This window comes from Neophocaena asiaeorientalis, unplaced genomic scaffold, assembly GCF_003031525.2.
Source record: "Neophocaena asiaeorientalis asiaeorientalis breed wild unplaced genomic scaffold, Neophocaena_asiaeorientalis_V1.1 scaffold123, whole genome shotgun sequence".
Taxonomy (NCBI): domain Eukaryota; kingdom Metazoa; phylum Chordata; class Mammalia; order Artiodactyla; family Phocoenidae; genus Neophocaena; species Neophocaena asiaeorientalis.
In genome coordinates this window covers 14,973,333-14,995,276 of record NW_020173666.1, presented here as the reverse complement: position 1 = coordinate 14,995,276, position 21,944 = coordinate 14,973,333, and the positions used below count along the sequence as shown (strand labels likewise).

The window sequence follows — 21,944 nt, the reverse complement described above, 5'->3', positions numbered from 1 at the left end:
AGTCTTTTGTGTTTATGCAGAGATTTTTTTCTCCATGCATTCTGGCCTAGCTGCGCTCATCCCTGACCATTTTCACTCTGGAGATTTGGAAATACATGCCAGGCATTAAATATTTTATTTCATTTATTGCTCTCAGCCATCATTTGAGGAATATATATATATATATTTTTTTTTTTTGCTGTGATTATTTTTTAATTTACTTTTTATTTTATTTTAGAGTACAGTTGATTTATAATATTGTTAGTTTCAGGTATACAGCAAAGTGATTCAGCTATACATATACATATATCCATTATTTTTCAGATTCTTTTCCCATGTAGGTTATTACAGAGTATTGAGTAGAGTTCCCTGTGCTATACAGCAGGTCCTTGTTGATTATCTGTTTTATATATAGTGGTGTGTATATGTTAATCCCCAACTCCTAATTGATCCCTCCCCCCCACCTTTCCCCTTTGGTAACCGTAAGTTTGTTTTTGAAGTCTGTGAATCTGTTTCTGTTTTGTAAATAAGTTCATTTGTATCATTTTTTAGATTATTTTTTAATGCCATTTGTGACAACATAGGTGGATCTAGAGATTATACTAAGCGAAGTAAGTCAGACAGAGAAAGACAAATATCATATGATATCACTTATATGTGGAATCTAAAAAAAATGATACAAATGAGGCATATATTATTATCCCCATTTTATAGATAAAGATACTGAGGCTCAGAAAGTTCTGAATACTTGTCTTAAATCATAAAGCTGTTAATAGCCTACCTGGTATTTGAATCCAGTTATTCCTGAATCCGATATTATGTTAAATGCAACCTCCGCCCCACCTCTAGTTTTTAACTTTGATTTTATTTTCTTAGAGAGACTACCTTTCAAGTATCAAATAAGGCTGAAGCATTCTATGGCCAAAAGAGCAAGGACACTCAAGTCATACTGAGTTGGGTTTAAATCCCACAGATGACATTTATAAAGCCACATGACTCTGGGCGGACTGCATTTCTGCAACTCAGAGGTTACATCTGTAAAACTCATGAAATAGATATATAAACTTCTCAGGGATATTCAACAGAATGTTAACGTCAGGGAGGCACAATAGTAGACACTCAGTAAATGGTATAGTAATGGAAGGTGCCATAAAAATTATTAAGTAATATAAGCTAAAGAACATATAAATATTCTACTCTCATAGTTTTGTTATAAGCCAAGATCTCAAAGTCACACAACTCGGAACAGAAGACATTTATAATTAATTTTCATGCAAAGAAGAATCAGTTATAAAACAGTGACCATAGTGGTGTGTATTTCTTGCAGGTCAGTGACATTTATTGCTGTTTTCGTGGCACACTCCCAATACAAGCATTATTTAATCTCTAAAATGTAATTACTTCCTGACCAAAGAATCAAAGCGGGGAAACACTCGCAACCTAAATAAAAGCGGTTTAATTGTACATCTTCATTTGTGAGATGGAGTAAGAAAGACATTATCTCCATAAAGTGTGCTTTTTCTCTCCATGAAATGGAGGACGGTTGAATGATGCACGTGTTTTTCATCTTTATTTTAAAACTTGAATGCATTTTTGTATCCAGTATTGCCTTTTCTTGTTCATTCTGAATGAAAATTATCCCTGGCAGAAGCAAGACACATATCTACCCAAAGATCCATTTGGCCAGATTTTGCAATATGCAGTTCAATTTAGAAATGAAATAAAACCAGTAATGAACAGTGGAGGAGACTGCAGAGCTAAAAAGTGAATGGCTTGTCAATTCTTGTTATTTTTACTAAACATTGTGGTTGTTGCTTATACAGTTCTTAGATAAAGAAGTATTTTACAGATCTCTGAGTCAACTGGGTTTTAGTAGGTTTTATGGGCAAGTTTCTGTAAAGATAAGCTGAGTCTTTCACTGATTTTTAAGGAAGAGTTGTCTGAATAGAGAAACATATGTGCTGGCAGCAGGGAGACAGACAGGAGATAAAAAGATGACCTTTCTTTAAATCACTGCCTGGTATGAGCAAAAGTGGAGGACTCAGCATCACAGTTTCCACCTGCTGCACCAGGTGTCCCCACTGGACCTTTGTCCTTAGGGTCTCAGCACCATCTCAGTGGGACCCCATGCAGTAGGGTGCTTTCTCCTCCTGGAGTGACTGTTTTCTGTCCACTCAGCTGACATCTGAATCTCATGCATGTTTTTATGAATGGTTTCCATACTTTCTTGTGCATTAGAGTTACCCAGTGAGCTTCGAAAATAACAACCAACTAAAACTGAATAAATAACCAATTTCCAAGCCCCAACCGCAGATATGTGGATTTGCGAGGAGTCTCTCCAGAACTGGCTCATCCTGTCGCCAGCTGCAGTCTTCCCCAGGGCTCCTGATGCCACTCACTCCAGTGGCTCTCCCACTGCCTCCTGCCCTGGACCACAGAACAGAGAAACGGGTCCCAACAGCCTCCTGATTTGGGTAACTGTGTTCCGAGGCCCCTTTCAGCGGGAAGGCAACAAGCCCTACTCAGGAGCTCCCATCCCCTGCTTAGTGAGCTCAAGTCACTCCAGCCTTATGTTCCCTGTGGGAGCTCCACATGCCACCTAGCTTCACGCTCCCACCGGGGACGGGCTCGCCCCAGTGGGGTGTCTACAGCAGGGAGTGAGGTGAGCAGCTCTGTGTTCTGGAAGGCACCCCCAGTCATGGTCCTGCTGCCCTCCAGGAAGGGCGTTAAGGATTTTACAAAGTTTATGTCCTGCGGTCCTCTGTCTGGGCAGTAGATGCTGTGGGTCACCCCCAGGTGAATACTGTGTTTGAGTTGTGTGGGTGGTGTTTGCATTTCAGGTTTCCTGTTTCTGCTGCCAGGAGGCTGTGCTGGAATTTCATCCCACGTTCTTCTGTCTCCTCCTTAGTGGACATTTTCACACCGTGATAGCATTTTTTCTTGAGCTAAAAGTAATTGTTCTTCTCTGTGGAAATTTAGATACTTCTCTAACTAATGTATTATATTTATTGATAGTCTATTTTTTAAGTTAGGGAACCAGGTCTGAGAAATCACAGCATGTAAAGTGAGGGGAGGGAAGGAGAATATGTTGCTATATGAGTGTTTTTGGCACCTCCCACACACAAAGGCAGTAGGAAGAGGGAGAAGAAGCAATGGATACAAGAGAAGAGCTGGAAGGGAAGCTAATGACGAGCCATGGGCCTTGGTTTGTGCACCAAGCACATGTCAAGAGGTAGTAGCCCCATTTACATTACAGTAGTGAAGCTAGAGCATGGACATTGCATAAAAATATTGCAAGAGGTCACGAGATTGAGAATGGTATTCTGTGAAACTGCATGTTCTCTCTTAATGTTTGTCTTTCTTTGCCATGGCTCTCTGACTATTAGTGTTTCTGCTTTTCCTTCTACACAGTTTTCTTTGTCTTTCTTTTTCATTGCAGCTTCCTCTCTGCTATCATTTTTGCCTGTGTAAATCTTTCTGATCTTTCAGTTTTTATTCTCTTCCTGCCAAATCCTTGGCCTTTCTCCTTTTAGCGGCTAAAGGGAAATCTATCTATCTATCTATCATCTATCTATCTATCTATCTGTATCACAGGCTTCTTGAGGTATAATTCCTAGGTCATGATTACTGCAATTCGAGTTACTGCAATTCGAGTTTAACCTAATAAATTTTTTTAATCATCGAAGCATTAATTTCTTCCAAAGCCCTTATTTTATTCCCCAAAATGAGCTTCCCAAAGTTGAAATACGTAACCAAGGGAAGAGTTTTATTTTTAAGTAAGATTTTGCTACCTCTTACAGTTATAGCAATGCATCCTGGTCTCGTCATCAGTAAAGACTAGCTCAGTGTGTCAGGGAGAATATTCATCAAGCTTTTCTGGCTGGTTGACAGCGAGACTTCAGAATTAAAGGGTGACTACAGATCTTCAGAGAGACTGTTTACAAGATTATAACTAGATGACATCCAAACCACCAGGTGGTGTGGACAGGTGATCAAACCACGGGTCATTGCCTATAAAGTCAGGCAAACTGGGTGTAAAAAGGACTGTTCTGAAATGAGATTCTTCAGTCAGTTTGCAAAGTCTGGTTAGCAAAAGGCAGACCTTTCAGCCAAGGACAGTGCACCTGCGAATGGTGACTACAGCCATTGGGAAGAGGCCATTCTGTCCACTGGGAGTCCAGAAGGGCTAGTTCATTGTCCTCAGTGTTTTTCAGCCTCTTACTCATATATTCAGTGATGACCATCAACGGCATCATCCTCAAATCTGAAGCCTATTATGTAGAATAAACAATGATTTCAATAGTGTTACTACTATTAAAATAAGACTATTTTTCTTGATGCTGACACAAACATGGCTGTTGTAAGGTAGCCTTCCCTACATGATGCAGTGAAGTGAAGATGTATAACCAATTTATATTTAACCTTTAGACAACATTCATTTAGCATTGCCAAATAACAGAAGCTGGGAAACATTTCGTTTTAGAACCCCGTTGCCGTAAAAAGTCATCAACCTGCATGTCATTTTAGTGGGTCTGGAAGAACATTCCCCCTTGCATTATCACAGAGATTAAGTTATCTGAGGGTCAGTGTATTGTGACGTTGTCTTCCACAAGCTAAAGGATTTTCTCCTATCACAGTGTTAGTCTCAAGTCTAGTTGCTCGTCTTCCTCCACATCCTTGCCATTATTTATTCATTGACACAGGGAGAATGCAGTGAAATGTAGTCTCCACCCTCAAAAATCTGAAGTGTAAAAAGGTTGATAAAAATATCTATGGGAAATGGTGAGATAGAAAGTGATTTAAGTATCCAGAGAAAAATGTAAATAAAATGTAATGGGAATATAGGGGCAGAGGATTTACGTTTGATGGATGAATCATTAAGTCTTCCTGGAGGAGGTGGTAGTACATCTGGGCCCCAAAAGACTGGGGGAAGAGGAGAACCAGGGCATGTAGAAATAGAGAGAAATGATGCATTTTTATCTGTTTTTAGGGGCAAAGGGGAAGAAATAGAAGTGAATATTTACTGTGTACTTGTTCAGTTCAGGTTAGGATTGAACTGTTAGGACTTTTACAGTCTTCTCTCTCCCTAGAAATAAGAAGGTGTACAGTTTACAAAAAGTAATATCATGACCCCCCCCCAAATATAAGATGAACACATGTAAAAAATTTTACTTAATTCATTAATTAATGAGGGACATAATAAAATATTATAAAATATTATATTTTATATATTATAAAAGTTCAAAGAGCACTTTAGAAATTAGAGGTCCATCTATTTACCTATCTATATGTCTACAGAAATGTCCAACAGACCATACATATTTGAGGTTATCTGTTTCTCAGAACAAAAATTATTTGCATGTGTACTGGACAAAAATTGATCAATGACAAGTGACTTTACTAAGTCTGGGACCTTCAATCAATATGAAACAATGAATACATCCCCCATGTGGCCACAACTGGCTATTTACATTTAAGTAAATAAATGTATATAACATTAAAAAAAATTGGCTTCTCAGTTCGACCACCACACTTCCTGTGCTCAGTCACCGCATGTAGGGCAGCAGCTGCCCCAGTGGACAGCACAGGTAGAATGCTTCCAACGTTGCAGAAGGTCCTATTGCACAGTACTGCTCCAGAAAGCCTTTGGATGGCTTTTCCCTCCGTGATATCGAAAGGATTTGCTGCCCACATCTTTTGCCTCATTTCCACCTTTCAGATAACTATTGTGATAGAGGTGGGAAAGGGTGTGTCTTCTGAGGGCCCAGTTTAGCTTGAAGTAGAGAGGAGTAGGGGAAGGTGAGGATAGTGTAGTCAAGTTTCATGCAAACAATGGAGGGACTAAGTTTATTAAGCAAAGGTGTTTAAATCTCATCCAAGAGGCAATGCGGAGACATTTAAGGAGAATGGTATGATCAAATATTTACTTTAGGAAAATTAATATGAAACCAATTTGGAGAATTGATAGGTTCTGGAGAGTATACAGGCAGGATGACCTACTAGGAAATTACTTAAGTCCAGAGAGGAAGAGGGGAAAGAAAGGAGAGGGGAACTCACAAGGACGGTAGATGACACATCTGCATTTAGACACACTTGACATATTGTTATTACCTGGTGCACACGATGACATTGTATATTTACCTACGTTTCAAAAGGCAGAGGAAATAGCTTCTTGTATGAATAGCTATTTTAGAAAATGTTGGTGTCAGAGAATCATGTAAGAAGTCTCAAGGAGTTGATTGAACTGTACTGTGAGTGAAACTGGTGCTGCTTTAAAAAGATTTTATCTGTGTTTATGATTCTTGGTGAAATTTCATTTATAATAATAGAATGAAAACATTAAAACAAGTTTTTATGACATAATTTCCTTAGGTATTTCTAATATATAGAATTAATTGTAAATCAAGATGTTTAATTTGTTGCCATTGGTATGCAGATGTAATTTAAGTATCGAGGGCTTTTATACAAAAGGAGAAATGATCATGAAGTTCAGAGATGTTAAGAATGTAGAGGGAGGGGCACACACTAATGTGGGCAAGTCAGTCATCAGTGACCAGATCAGGGGGAATAGTAGAGCCCAAAACCTAAACATTTGATGGAAATAAAAAGATTTCATCAGGTAATTTAATATGTTTCTTTCGTGTCCCTCCTATGAACCAGTCACTAGGCTAAGTACTATTGATTCCTTAGTGGCTTGCCAAGCTCTAAGGGTATAAAGATGAGAAAGGTAGGATCCTCATCATTAGAAAACTGGATTCCACAAGCAAGTAGACATATAATTAATACAAAGCTAATTACAGATGTACAAGCCAAATGAACCAAGTGCTGAAGCTGTAAGGGAGGAACATTCACTCTGCCTATTGTGGGTGGAAGGTGAGGCAAGGCTTCTCAAGGACTTGGTAACATTTGACACTTGATACAGACTTTAAAGGTGACTGGGAATTCCTCCTGAAGGGAGTTGGTCCCAGGCCAAAGGCAGGTGTGGAGGCTGTGGATGCGTGGTGTGGAAATCACAAGTGTTTTGGTTCCGACACTTGAGAGGACAGTGTAATTAAGTTTGGATAGCTTGGCTGGGAGAAAAAACCATGAGGGGCTATGATAAAGAATTTCAGCTATGAATAGCAATTTTTGTGATTATTTTTAGTGCCTGAATGGAGTACATATTCTAGGACTAACATTTTCGATAATGCTTAGTAATTTTAAATATTTCTATAGAAAATAAAAGAAATATATTTTGTAGCAAGATACAAGTGTAAATGATTTTTTTTGAAAAGATAGAACCAATACTTTAATAAAAAGTCACTTGCCTGATGCTGTTTGTCTTCCAACCTGGGGACCCTGGATGGTACATCTTTACCCTCTGATAACAATGCTGCTGTAGGTGAACAAAGGCTAGTACCATCCTCTGCTTTGTTTGGTATAACTTACAATTTTAGAATATATGCTACCTCTGAAAAATGAGATTTACCTTTCTTTATTGATAATTGCTGTACCTACATACTCTTGCTGAATGCCAGTGCTGTAAAACGTTAATGAAAATTTCCATGAAACCTCTAGTGCTGATTGAATGAGGGAAGTGGGGTGGTGAGACTCATGCTGAAGCAGTCAGTGATTGCTGACAACGGTGCTTAATTGCCAACCTGTGTTCAAGTGCCACTTTTTACAGCCGTTGAATCAATCCCTACAGTATTTAGTAATAATTAGCACCCTAGTCAAGGCTATTATCACATGGTTGAGGAGAAAGCATAGGCTTTGTAATCAGGAACACTTATACTCAAACCTCTGACTACCGCATGGCTGTCTCGGGGATGGCACTCAATCTCTTTGAACTTGTCTTTCCTCATTTATGAAGTGGCGACGATCATGCTTATCTTTCAAAGAAGAATAAGCACTAATATAAGCCAGTCTGCCGTTAAGGTGAAATTTTGGAATCCATTTTGAATCTCCTTCAGTACCATTTTACAAACCATGCGATAAAAGACAGTTTTTATTTTGGAAATACTTTATTTTTTTTTAAGTGCATTAGCCAGCTTGAAAATATTATCCACTAGATGGGATCCATATCATTGTTTACTATTGTCATTCCTAATTTTTCTACAATCCACCTGTATTGCTTGCATAATAATAGTGATTCATGGAAAAATGTGACTCTAGTAACTTTAAATCAATTTAAAGACTTTCCATTACGGTTTATATTCCATAATATTATTAAATATATCATGGTAAAGGACTTGGTTGGTTTTGAAGCAGTTTTAAAAAGAACTATACCTCAGATATTTCTAAATATTTAGAGGTAGGTTTATGATGGAGATAGTGTATAAGAATCAACATTTATAAAAGCAGGAAAATGGTCACCTGAGGAAGCAGGAGGATGAAGTGCTCACAGGTATGAGTACCTGGGAATAACTCAAGTTCCATATTTTTTGACAACAAATAAGAAGAGCTAATGTGTATCAGACACTGTGCTGAGTGCTGCACCTGTATTATTCTTTGTAAAATTCTCACAAAAGCCTAAGAATTAGGTACTATCATCATCTCCATTTTGCAGATAAGAAAACAGCATTTAGGGTCCACTGATTTGCCGAAGGTGACAAGGCAAGGCTTGGGCTGGACCTAGATGGACACATCCTGGGCTATAGAGATTATATCCCGAGGAACTTTACACAGCCATCTGCAGCATCAGTTTTTTCTTCCATCTAAATATGAGTTATGAACGTTCACTCAACATTTTGAAGAGCTGAGACTTTTCTAGCATACGCCTTAACCATCCCCTGCCCGAGTCCATTTCTGGGAAGAATAAGTGACTAGATTTACCCCAGTCGGCTTCAAACCTGGTTATTTATTTAAACCTACTCCTTAAATTATGCTTCACTCTACATTTTTGTCTTGGCAACGGAGCTTTGGTTATTACTTTAAAATGAATAATGATGGGGCTTGCCTGGTGGCGCAGTGGTTGAGAGTCCGCCTGCTGATGCAGGGGACATGGGTTCGTGGCCCGGTCTGGGAAGATCCCACATGCCGCGGAGCGGCTGGGCCCGTGAGCCATGGCCGCTGAGCCTGCGCGTCCGGAGCCTGTGCTCCGCAACGGGAGAGGCCACAGCAGTGAGAGGCCCGTGTACCGCAAAAAACAAACAAAAAAACCCCCTGAAACTAGAGCTACCATATGACCCAGCAATCCCACTACTGGGCATATACCCTGAGAAAACCATAATTCAAAAAGAGTCATGTACCACAATGTTAATTGCAGCTCTGTTTACAATAGCCAGGACATGGAAGCAACCTAAGTGTCCATCAACAGGTGAATGGATAAAGAAGATGTGGCACATATATACAATGGAATATTACTCAGTCAGAAAAAGAAACAAAATTGAGTTGTTTGTAGTGAGGTGGATGGACCTAAAGTCTGTCATACAGAGTGAAGTCAGTCAGAAAGAAAAAAACAAATACCATATGCTAACACATATATATGGAATCTAAAAAAAAAATGGTTCTGAATAACTTAGGGTCAGGACAGGAATAAAGATGCAGACGTAGAGAATGGACTTGAGGACACAGGGAAGGAGCTGGGACGAAGTGAGAGAGTAGCATTGACATATATACACTACCAAATGTAAAATAGATAGCTAGTGGGAAGCAGCTGCATAGGGAGATCAGCTCAGTGCTTTGTGACCACCTAGAGGAGTGGGATAGGGAAGGTGGGAGGGAGACGCAGGAGGGAGGGGACATGGGGATATATGTATACATATAGCTGATTCACCTTGTTATACAGCAGAAAGCAACACAGCATTGTAAATCAATTATACTCCAATAAAGATGTTAAAAAAAAATAAAATAAAAGCAGGGACTGGTGTAGCTGGATTCAGTGGGTGTAGTAACCCATTGTATAAGGATTGAAATGAAAGTGTTTATGTGTAATAACTGTCCTCTTTTAAAGTAGTTCCACTTATAAATTTTCATAATGCAATTTTTTTTCACTTATACTAATTTCTACCTGAACTTTTTAAGTATTCTTTTTTGTTTTACTTTTATTTGTCATACTGGTCATTTGTGATCTTAAGATGATATTTAAGATAATATTTTAAGATAATATTACATTTAAAATATACTAATATTTTGAAGGACATGTGAAGTTAATCCAGTAATTTTGGCTCGTGGAAGGATGTTCTAAATATTTGGTAATCATGACTACATTCTATTTAATATGAATTTTGCTCTCATACTATCATACCTGCTACAACTTTCAGATCATTTAAAATGTGCGAGAATTTATTGACCTGGCAAATATTTATTGAATGTTTACTAAGTTCAAGGAACTTCCCTAGTCATTTGGAACATATGAAAAAGGGTGCAGTGTTGCATAGGGGGGAGTTGTAACAATAGGAAAGGTGGGACAAGTACGTAGTGAATGTGGGGTGAAATTCTTTTTCCAATTTACGTTAGGTTGGAGTGGACACGATCTCCATGTTTTTAATGATCCAAAGCAGGTTTCATACAGAAGAGATGATTCCAGGAGTGTGCATTGAATGGATTTCATGTGGAACTGTCTTAGACTAATTAATTCAATATGCATTGTTCCAACTAGAACTAATGGGTACTATCAGGCCGATATAAGGAAAAATGGGTTGTGCAAAGATGAGCTTCCTGGCCTTCAGGGATGGTATTGATTTTGTTCATTCAATGTATATTTATTTTTTTCATGAGTCATGTATTTCAGCAAATGTCGTTGAGAACAGGCTGAAGGACCACCATCCAGAAATACAAGAGCAAGAATTCTGGTAAATGTTGGAGGAGAAGTTTCTCTGTGTTGTAGTTCCTTATCACAGGGTCAAGGTCACAAGTTCAGAAACTCTGGCCATGGGTCTGTTCCACAGTGGGCTCTTAGGAATCAAACAGGATTGAGATTACTCCCTAAGCAGCTAGGGGAAGGGGCAAACTGAGGGAACATGGCCAGTTAGAGCTGATCAATGGAGCTAAGTGGTGCAGTGATAATATCCTCAGCATTTAAAATACAGAACTAAGCTATAGTCAGAAGGAGGCAGGAGGGCAAAAGATGAAAATACTAAGTGCCAGGCTGGGCAGTGGGGAGGAGGTGGGTGAAGATGCTTCATTCCAGGGACTCCTCCTTATTAGATGCTGGTTTCCTGATGTTAGGACAAGTCGGCTGCTTAAAGGTGACAAGACTAAGCTGGATCCTTTCCTACCCTTAGATGTAATTATTTAGGGAAATATCTTTTACTTTCGGGGAAATCAAGGGAAGACTTTTTATAGGAAGTGCCATTCCAACTGGACCTTGAATATATGGGTCAGATTTCAAAGATGGTGATGGCAGTGGAGATGGGTGGAGGGTGAGCAGATTGGTGTCGGGAATGGGGACGTGGTGGAGGAAGGGATGGAGAGGAGCCCTGTTCTACCTCTGACACTAGAAAGTACCCAGGGCTCCACCCATCTCTGTCCTCCCTCAAAGTGCCTCAAGTTCAAACCTTCCCCCTTCCCCTTCTCTCCAGCCAGCACTGTTTGCATATCAGTACGCTTAACAGCCGGCTGCTGGACTTCTCAGTGTGACAGAAGAATCTTCTTAGTATTGTTAACTGTGTGTTTGACAAGGCAGGGAGAGAGGAGACAAGACACATCATTTTTATTTATTCTCTTCTGTGCTGTCCAATTTAGTAGCTTCTACCCACATATGGCTGTGCTAATATAAATTACTTAAATTTTTTTTAAAAAAGAGTGGTTTCTTAGTAGTTCCTAGCCAAATTCTCAATAGGCCCTTGTAGCTAATGGCTTACTGTATGGGAGAATGCAGATGGAGGACATTTCCATGGTCACAGAAAGTTCTCATGGGCAGCTTGTTCTACTTAATATTTTAATAAGCTCATATGTGATAAAATAATTTTAAATCAGTTGTGTTCCTGTTGCTTTATAGTGTATTGGTACTGAACATTATTTTACCTAGGTATAAAATATGTTAATCTCACTGTCTTCTCCCCTAGAAAACAAATTATCCAGGCAATTAAACACTTGACTCTCTGTGACAAACAGTGATGGAAACTTCTGAGGTCAATGGAAAGTTTTCATCAAAGTCAGAATGATTTTTCTTAAGTATTCATTTATCTTATTAAAACAACGTCTTCAGGCTGTAAGCCCATTATCTAAAATACATTAAAAATGGAAACTGTGCACCTTATGCTCGTTTTTCAAAAAGACAACGCAAATAGTATATTCTTTTTGAATGGGGGCTTTGCTCGATAAGTGGTGAATATTGTTAATGCTTTTGGCAATTTTTTTGGACCAAGACAACAAGAAAAGGGAATGAGAGAAAAGAAAAGACTTGAGGAAGGATTATGTTAATCAGACAAAGTGGGAGAGAAAACCTAAAGATAATGATAAAATGATAAAACTAAGGAAGCCTCTTGGATGCTTTGAAGGGACATAGGGACTCACATTTTAACAGGGCCCTGCACACTAGCTGTGTTTTTAACTTCTATCCAGGAAAAAAAAAAAAACGAACGTCTGAATGAAACGAATACACTGTAAAATCATTTCATTGTAGACTAACCCTTCTGGTTCATGATAAAATAATTATGTAAGTTTATTGATGGCTTGGGGTGGAGGGGAGAACTTAATTGTAAGCAGGGTGTCTAATAAATCTGTGTTTATAAACTTTAGCAGTTGGGCTTGCTGTAGATGAAGCCCTACACAGTGGGTTGTATCCTTCCTCCAAATTTTTTTCCAAATTGTTTCTGAGAAATACATTTACACAAGATGCTCCATAAAAGGAAGACTTCTGAAGTCTGATAAAGTTAGGGACGTGCTATGCTCCATACTTCCTGTCTTCATGGAGTCTGCAAAGTCCTGCAGCGAGAGCACGTGCTTAACTTGGCATCACCTAAAATGTTCTGACTACACAGATGTAGAGAAAAAAACGTATGGACACCAAGTGGGGGAAGTGGCAGGAGGGTGGTGGTGGTGTGATGAATTGGGAGATTGGGATTGACATATATACACTAGTATGTATAAAATGGATAACTAATAAGAACCTGCTGTATAAAAAAATAAATAAAATTAAATTTAAAATAATGAAATAAAATGGTCTGACTAAAGATTCCCCGATATTTTGGCTTGACACCTTTCAACAGCTTGCAAGCCACTGTAGTGTTCTGTAAGGTATACTTAAAATATACCAGATCAGACCATGAATAGAACAGCTGAAACAACCAAATCACTCAAAAACTCTTGTTTTAGGTGAAAAAAGTTCTTTTTAGGGTGTTGGAGGATTTAGGGGTGAAGTAGCATCATGTCTGCAACTTAATTAAAAATCATTCAGCCAAAAAAGTATATATGTATGTAAATGTACACACACACACACACACACACACACACACACACACACACACACACAGAGGGTGCACATAAAATATGGCAAAATGTTCACAATCAGTGAATTACAGGGTAGGTTATAATTTGTAAGATTTTTGAAATATTTCTCTAGATTTGAAAACTTATATAAAAAAAGGGAAATCTATAACACAAACACAAGCTGCTTTGATTATTTTGGGCAGTGAAGGGGTTGCAATATGGAAGAGTTGATTAGGAGAGAAAAATAATTTTAAGATCCAAACAGAAGTTTAAGAAGGGGAAGATTCATGTTATTGGCTGGAGACAGCTATATACATAGAGAAAAGTTTTGAGGGTCATTCTTCCCATTGCCTTGCTCGTTCCTTTAGGAGTTACAGCTCCATTTTTAAGAGTCTGTACCTTAGACCGTTCCATCAGGCTAATGGGAACATTGCCCAGAAGATGGTCAGGATGTTGTTTGTGCTTATTCCTGTCCTCTGCAGTCCAGACCTCAGCGTGGCACAGAGAAGCTTGCCAACTTGAAATAGTGTGATGTAGCCAACGAGGTGGGGAAGCCATCCTGAAAAGGGGCTCCCAAGATTTGCTGGAAGCCCCAACTGCTTGACCAAGTAGAGCCAACAGCTTGAAATGTGCTGTAACCAAGACTGGCCTGACCTTGATCTTCCTTAGGCTGACTATTAATCCCAGCTTGCGCTGGCTCTGGGAAGCACTATGTAATAGATTGCATGTCATCTTGTATGCTTCTAGGGCAAGGGCATGGGCATGCAGTACTTTCTGACTAACTTCTCAAGGACTTTAGTGCAGGCTGTGGCACACAGAGGTATGTATCCCAATCTTCATATTCTGCCTGGCTCTATCATTAGCTGAAACAATATTGCCAATGTTGCTGTTGCCCTAAGGGAGAGAGAAGAGTCATTTAGTTTCCTGCAGTTTCTGAGATGCTTCGTCAAGTCGTTGCTAATACGCTCTTTCAACAATGCTAGTGTCTCTGCAACCGCAACTCCCCTTTGTAAGCATTTCTTTTTCCAGCCTTTCTCTTCCTCCCCCCTCTTTTTTTGTTTAACCTTTACAGTAGGTTATAAAAATTGTGAATTGGCTTTGTTCATATTGCTGATACAAGTTTTAATGATAAAGGCTCCTTCCTTCTTCACTAAGCTTGTCATGGTACGCATTAAAATTGTCAGAGTTCTTGTGATTTTCTGTCAGTTGTTATGGCATTTCTATAGCTTTAATATATGGTTCTCTCTGTTGCATTTATGATATACATAAAACCTTAAGAATATATTTTATCTAATTATTATATTTGCTAATAACAATGTGATATTTATAGACTTGAATATCTTACACATTAAGGCACTAAAGCTACAGAAACGTGTCAGAAAATCATAGTTTCATATCAATACAAATATATATTTATAATTCATCTTCCTTTTCACACTGAAACTAAATATTAATCTCTGGAAATTAATAATTACAAATATATTACCAATAAATAATAAAATTATAAAACTTGACATCTTTATTGTGCTTTACATTTTACAAAGTATTGTCACCTATAGTATTAGTAAAGATGGCTAAACAAATGACACTTAAATATGTCTACCGAGGCACTTTTTGTAAATTAGTAAAGCAAATGGAGCTACATAAGACCAGGATCTTTTTTGTTTTCTCATTATTTTTGTACTAATTGTTTTCAATAAACCATATGCATTTGAAAGTCTGAAAGTTTTTGCTCATAATGATCAAACGTACTTACTATTCATTATTTCTAAATGTTCTTGATGATACTAGTAAAATTTTAAACAAATCTTTATGCTGTGACCTTTCATGTTAGTCCCACCCATTAAGAAGTAAAGTAAGGATTAAAAGAACTATTTGGTAATTTTAGAAATTTGGAAGTTAGTTATGTCACTGGTAAGTGTGTCTGAATAAAGGTAGTTCTTTGTAGATGTAGAAGTGTGGAACAGTTCAAAAATATTCCCCTAATTTTTTCCTGTATGGTGACAGGAATAATATTTTCCTGTATGGTGACATTTGAGAGAAATGATCAGAGATGTTTAACTATCGATTTTTTTTTTGTGCAGCTTTTGCTCTTGAAAATGTATTATTTGAATGGCATTTGTCTAGGTAGAGGACACTCATGAAATGCAAAGAACCCATTTCTGCACACAATCGCTGAGTGTGCTAAGCCCCTCAGGGCTTTTGTTTTACTTTACGTGTGACCCTGTGTTGGAAAGTCTCATTGGAAACTCAGCAAACTGTGATATTATCATTCATATCATGAGAAAAGGAGTAGTTTGTCCCTATAGATAAGATTTTAAGAGAAAAAATCTGGAGCCTTCAAAACTGGGTACAGACACATGAAATAAAATTCAGGAGCAGTGGCCCCTAAATTTCCAATGGTCTTAGATTCTTGTCCTTTTAAAAACGTCAACAGCAAAGTGTGCATTTAATTTCCCTGTGTTACCCTTGGCCAGCTCTTCCGGCAGCAGGCTGCTACTTTGCTGAATAAGTCACAGGGCTGTTGGCGAGAAGAAGAAAAGAGTGTCCCTCTTTTGAGCATAAAACTAGATTTTCTGTTGGGGTGGGCCAAAAGGTTTGTTCGTTTTTTTCCGTAAGATGGCTCTAGCAGCACTTAGTTGTCTTTAACTTAATTCGAATTGCTAGATTGTATGTGACAGCTGTCAAATCAGCGTGCATTTAAAAAAAGATTTATCAAAATTGGCAAAGTTTTGTGTAGCCATTTTAGTATTGAAGATGGAAGAAAAAAGCAACATTTTTGTCATATTATGCTTTTTTATTTCAAGAAAGGTAAAAACGCAACTGAAATGCAAAAAAAAGATTTGTGCAGTGTGTGGAGAAGGCGCTGTGACTGATCGAACGTGTCAAAAGTGGTTTGCGAAGTTTCGTGCTGGAGATTTCTTGCTGGACGATGTTCCACGGTCGGTTAGATCAGTTGAAGTTGATAGCAATCAAATTGAGACATTAATTGAGAACAGTCAACGTTATACCACGTAGGAGATAGCCGACAGACTCAAAATATCCAAATCAAGCATTGAAAATCATTTGCACCAGCTTGGTTATGTTAATCGCTTTGATGTTTGGATTCCACATAAGTTAAGCAAAAAGAATCTTCTTGACCATATTTCCGCATGCGATTCTCTACTTAAACGTAATGAAAATGTCCCGTTTTTCAAACAAATTGTGACGGGCGATGAAAAGTGGATACTGTACAATAATATGGAATGGAAGAGATTGTGGGGCAAGTGAAATGAACCACCACCAACCACGCCAAAGGCCGGTCTTCATCCAAAGAAGGTGATGTGTATATAGTGGGATTGGAAGGGAGTCCTCTATTATGAGCTTCTTCTGGAACCCAAAGGATTGATTCCAACAAGTACTGCTCCCAGTTACACCAACTGAAAGCAGCACTCGACGAAAAGCGTCCAGAATTATTCAGCAGAAAACACATAATCTTCCATCAGGATAACACAAGACCGCATGTTTCTTTGATGACCAGGCAAAAACTGTTACAGCTTGGCTGGGAAGTTCTGATTCATCCATTGTATATGCCAGGCATTGCACCTTTGGATTTCCATTTATTTAGGTCTTTACAAAATTCTCTTAATAGAAAAAATTTCAATTCCCTGGAAGACTATAAAAGGCACCTGGAGCAGTTCTTTGCTCAAAAAGATAAAAAATTTTGGGAAGATGGAATTATGAAGTTGCCTGAAAAATGGCAGAAGGTAGTGGAACAAAAGGGTGAATACATTGTTCAATAAAGTTCTTGGTGAAAATGAAGAATGCGTCCTTTATTTTTACTTAAAAACCTAAGGTTAGAAAAAATTTCAATTCCCTGGAAGACTATAAAAGGCACCTGGAGCAGTTCTTTGCTCAAAAAGATAAAAAATTTTGGGAAGATGGAATTATGAAGTTGCCTGAAAAATGGCAGAAGGTAGTGGAACAAAAGGGTGAATACATTGTTCAATAAAGTTCTTGGTGAAAATGAAAAATGCGTCCTTTATTTTTACTTAAAAACCTAAGACACTTTTGGCCAACCTAATAAATTAAATTGTTGTATCTTCATTATAACATTTATCCCAGTAATGTTTCAAAATGTTCCTGAGGAGTTAGTTTTAAAATTTGTCTAAATTTGGATTCAGCATTGATTGGCTACTTCCTCTGCTTTCTTTTTTTCCCAGCAGGTAGACCAACCTACAACAGCTTTTTTGTGTACTGCAAAGGCCCCTGTCAAGGAGTGCAGCCAGGAAAGCTCAGGGTGCGGTGCAGCACCTGTCAACAAGCGACGCTCACCTTGGCCCAGGTAAGGAGATGTGGCGTGAGCCGGCTGCCCTGCAAAATGAATGTGTATTTCCAGAGTTGCCTTTCGGGGTTTCTGATCAGATATCACCCATTACTGAAAAATGGACTTCTATGTGGTTGTAATGGTTAATGGTATTTGAAGTTTCATTTAAAAATATACTGCTCTGTAAATTTTAGGTACTACAGGGCCATTGCCCCCATTTCTTTAATCCAGGCCTATTGAAAGGGAATATAGAGGCTGATTTTAAATCAAAAAGAGGTTGGGGGTGTCTTCTAGAAGCAGCCAAGAAGGATCCTTCTAAGATCCTGGAAATGTTTCATATCTCGATCTGTGTGATCTGTGTGATGGTTGTATGCATATGTCAAAATTTTTTGGACTCTTCATTTAAGGATGGTGCACTTGAGGTAAGTGACACTCAATAAAAAAAATGAAAAGGAAAGTTGTGGATCAAGGACCAGTATGCATATAAAACAGGGTTACAAAGCACGATGTGTTGCCGCCTCTTTTTGTTTTGTGCAGTCCACAACCTGAGAATGGTTTTTATATCTTTAAGTGGTTGGGAAACGTCAGAAGAGTAGTATTGTGTGACGCATGAACAGGACATGAAATTTAAATTCCAGTGTTGTGACAAAGTTCTGTCAGAACACAGCCCCGCCCACATCTGTGCACGTTGTCTGTACCTTTCTTGTGCCCTAGATTGACTGGATGGCCTACAACACCGGACATGTTTACTCTCTGGCCCTTTAGAGAAAAGATTTGCCAGCTGGCCCCTGATATAAAACATAGGCACAGTAGTTCATGGCTTTAGCGTGATAGTTGTGTAGGATTTGGCTAAATGTGATATGGATGCCAACGTGTGTAGGGGAGCGGAGGGCATTCTGGTCAGCTCAGTGCTGAGAACACAGCCCAGGAGGCACAGAAGGATAAAGACTTTTACAGGTGATTAGGGGTTGAAGTGTAGAGCAGCACCCCCGTGAGCACATCGGGCCCCAGTGACGGCTAGAGCATTTAGATTTTATTCCGTAGGCAACAGGAGCAAAGGCAAAGCGTCACAAAGAAAGACCATGTATAAAATGATGTTTTAAGACTATTTCTTGGTGCTGTAACAGTTTGTCACTGGGATTGAGGCTGGTGATAGATCAAAGGCAAAGAGGTTAATTAAATCACCTATTCATTAATTAATCACCCTTACTGGATGTGAGGGAGCATTGTGAAAGAACCTGAAGGATGTACCGAGTCAAGGGGAAAGCGTGGTTCTCTGACTCAAGCCTGGGGAAATGGTGGAATTACTCAAAAATGTAATTCAGTTATCATTAAACTTCTGTCCTACATTCTATGCAATTGTCTATCTGTCTGTATTCCAAGAGTCTGTAAGCCTCATAAGATCAGATAACTTGTCAGTTTGGGTCCCTGTCTTATTTCCAACACCTCACGTGGTGTGTTGCCTGTAGCGGATGGCATCTGCGTTTGAACTTTCACACATTGATTCAATAGATCCGCAAATTTTAGAAATTCTATTTGGCATTTTGTAATCATATGAATCATAGTAAGTATGATTGTTTTGCCACAATTTACTGACTTCCTTCCTTACATTTATATTCTGGTACTTGTATTTTTCTCTAATTCTCACCACAGACCTGAAAAGTACATATCATTATCCAATGCTTTTAATAAAGAGACTCCACAAAGTTAAGTAATGAGTTCAAAGTTACATGGTTAACAAATGTTGGTGCCAGAAGTGAAAAGTCTTTTCTGTATTTCTCCAAAGCCCTGGCCCTTTTTTAGGATAGATTGCTTGCTATACAAATCTGCTAATAAATGTTCTATTATTCAACTACCTTCCTTGTATTTAAAATATCATTCAAAAATGCTCTTAGAAAAAATACCCTTAAGGATTAAGAAAATAGAATCAAAGATGATTTGAAGATTATTTATTTAATCCAGAGTTTCAGTACAGTTACTAGATGTATCATAACTGGTACCCAACAAATAAATAGACCAGGCATTTCGGTTTTTTATTAATAACAAAAGATACACACTCAGTAATACCTTCAAACAATATCTCTGTGAGCAGCTGACTAATCACACCGGCAGTTGGTCTGCAAGTTTAGTCTTAGAAATGATGGAGCAGGTGTGGGACTTTGCTAAGAGGACGGGTTTCTAAGCAGAGAATAGAAAACTGATAGGTTTCATTTGCCCAAAATTTATAAAGATCTACAACGTACACAATTTCCTCTGGTCAGGAAAAAAAAGAAAAAAGAAATAGGATCATGCGTAGCTGACTGGTTATAGGGAACAGATTGTGGTTTACCTGAGCTTCTGCAAGGAGCTTCTTAATACACAGTGAGGAAAATTGGAACCTACTTACCCACCTGGTTTATTTTTTTAAATCATAATTTTATTTTTTCTGGGTAGAAGAAATCTGTCTGCAATAAGCCCCATGCCCTTCATGAGTCTTAATAGTAGCCTCCTAATTTTTTTTTGCTGTTGTTGGGGATTTATTCATAATTCCAACATTTCCTCAACACTATTTAAGTTTTACATGCGAGAGAATGAGCCGCCTCTCATACGTAATGCTCTAAGGTTGAATTGTTGAAATGTTTCATATTTAATGTGAAACTCGTAATAAATTGGCAAGAAAGAAGGACAGCAATTTCTGTCACAGTGCTAAGGATGGGGAAACTGAGGTCTGAAGTTTTGGCCTGACCTTGAGAATAAGTTGAGAATTAGCTTACAGAAAACACCAGGTTTTCTTCGGTCTCCAAGATCTTCTTTAATTCATGGTGACCTTGACCAGGGTTTCCACTAACTGAAATAGTCTTTAGAAAAATGAACACTCACTGGAAAACACTGAACAACAACTGATTGGAAAAACATGGCAGGCAGCCAGTTTTCAATTGTCTATTCAAAGACGGTCCACGTAGGTCCACACAGAAACGAAACGGAGTTGACCACAGAGGGAGGTGGCTTTATCCATGTGTATACATTTCTGATTGTCTTCTTGAATAATAAAATGAATGATTTTAAATAACCTATGTCATCACTGTTTCCCTCAGTATGGAAAATCAAATGATGTGTAAATCATATGCTCAGAGCCTTTTTTTTTTTTTAATTCAGAAAAGTGGGCAGAAAAAATAAGGTTTTCCAAGATGCGTAGACTGTACACTGTTTTTAGAATAACTAGACATTAAAGAAGGAATTCATATTGGAAAAAGAAACAGCACTGAGAGACTTAAAGATTCGTTCCCCTCTCCCTTTCTCCTGGAATCCTGCCAAATTCAAGGTTAGAATGTCAATAGGCATGGTCCCTTCTACTGTCTGTCCCGTTGTTAAATTATAAGTGTGTGGGGTGAAGAGCGAGCCTTCTGGCGAGGAAGAAAGCTCTTAGCTCAAGCTCTCAAAGATTTCCCAGCACCAACATATATAAACACAAGACTACCAGAGACTGTGTGACCTGTTAAAAAATTTGCCTGGGCTGGTGAAATTTAGGTAGATGTGACGTTGATGATGAGGATTCTGTCCCAGGGAATCACCTTAAGAGGGTGCCTTCTCCTGAGCCCTGCAGGCTTCTGCTCACGGAGTCCCAGCGGTGTTCTCTCCTACGCTGGGATGACATGTCCCGTCCCTTCTCCCATCACGCTCCAGCCGTTGCCCACAGTCTAGATGGGTTGTACCTCCTTTGGGAAACAAAGCTTCTGTGATAGGAAGAAACTACTTTTTCTAAAAGGAAACAGGCTTAAAATATGGTAAGGATGTTTATGAGTAAAATGATTTATTGACTCTAAAAATAATTACACGATAGAAAGGATGTAGAAGTGAGATGAGAGAACACACAGAACATAGTGTTCTGCCTTGGAATACTGTATGGGGCTCTGAATTGCCTGGGAACAAAGACCTGGAGAGAACGGACTCTGTGGTCCTTTTGTCCATCAGGTGTTCTGCATTTGAATTCTGGTTCTGTCACTTACTGGCTGTGTGACTTGGGGCAAGTTGCTTAACTTCTTTATGTCTCAGTTTCCTTGTCATCAATTGGAAGTAAAAATTTCATTAAAGCTGTGAGGGTTAAATGACTTAACTCATTAAAGTATTTAGAACAGTGCCTGGCACATAATAAACATCTGGAAACCATTAGCTCTTATTGTCATTTCTTCAAGTGAAGAAAACTTTTGATTTTCTACCAAAAACACATTGAAACAACTGCTGAACTCACATTGTAAACGTACACCTCTAGGGCACTTCAGTTCTGATTAAGTTACAAACTGTTAATACCTCCAGCACAAACTCT

General features: G+C 38.6%; 1 protein-coding gene across 1 annotated transcript in view; it reads left to right on the top strand.

The window, feature by feature from the left end:
* The window catches only part of PRKN (parkin RBR E3 ubiquitin protein ligase), a 1,231,166-nt gene that overhangs the window by 467,712 nt on the left and 741,510 nt on the right, over window positions 1-21,944 (top strand). Inside the window, exon 4 of the mRNA XM_024747998.1 lies at window positions 17,538-17,659. Within this exon, the coding sequence (XP_024603766.1) occupies window positions 17,538-17,659 (122 nt within the window). The remainder of the gene's footprint in view (window positions 1-17,537; window positions 17,660-21,944) is intronic.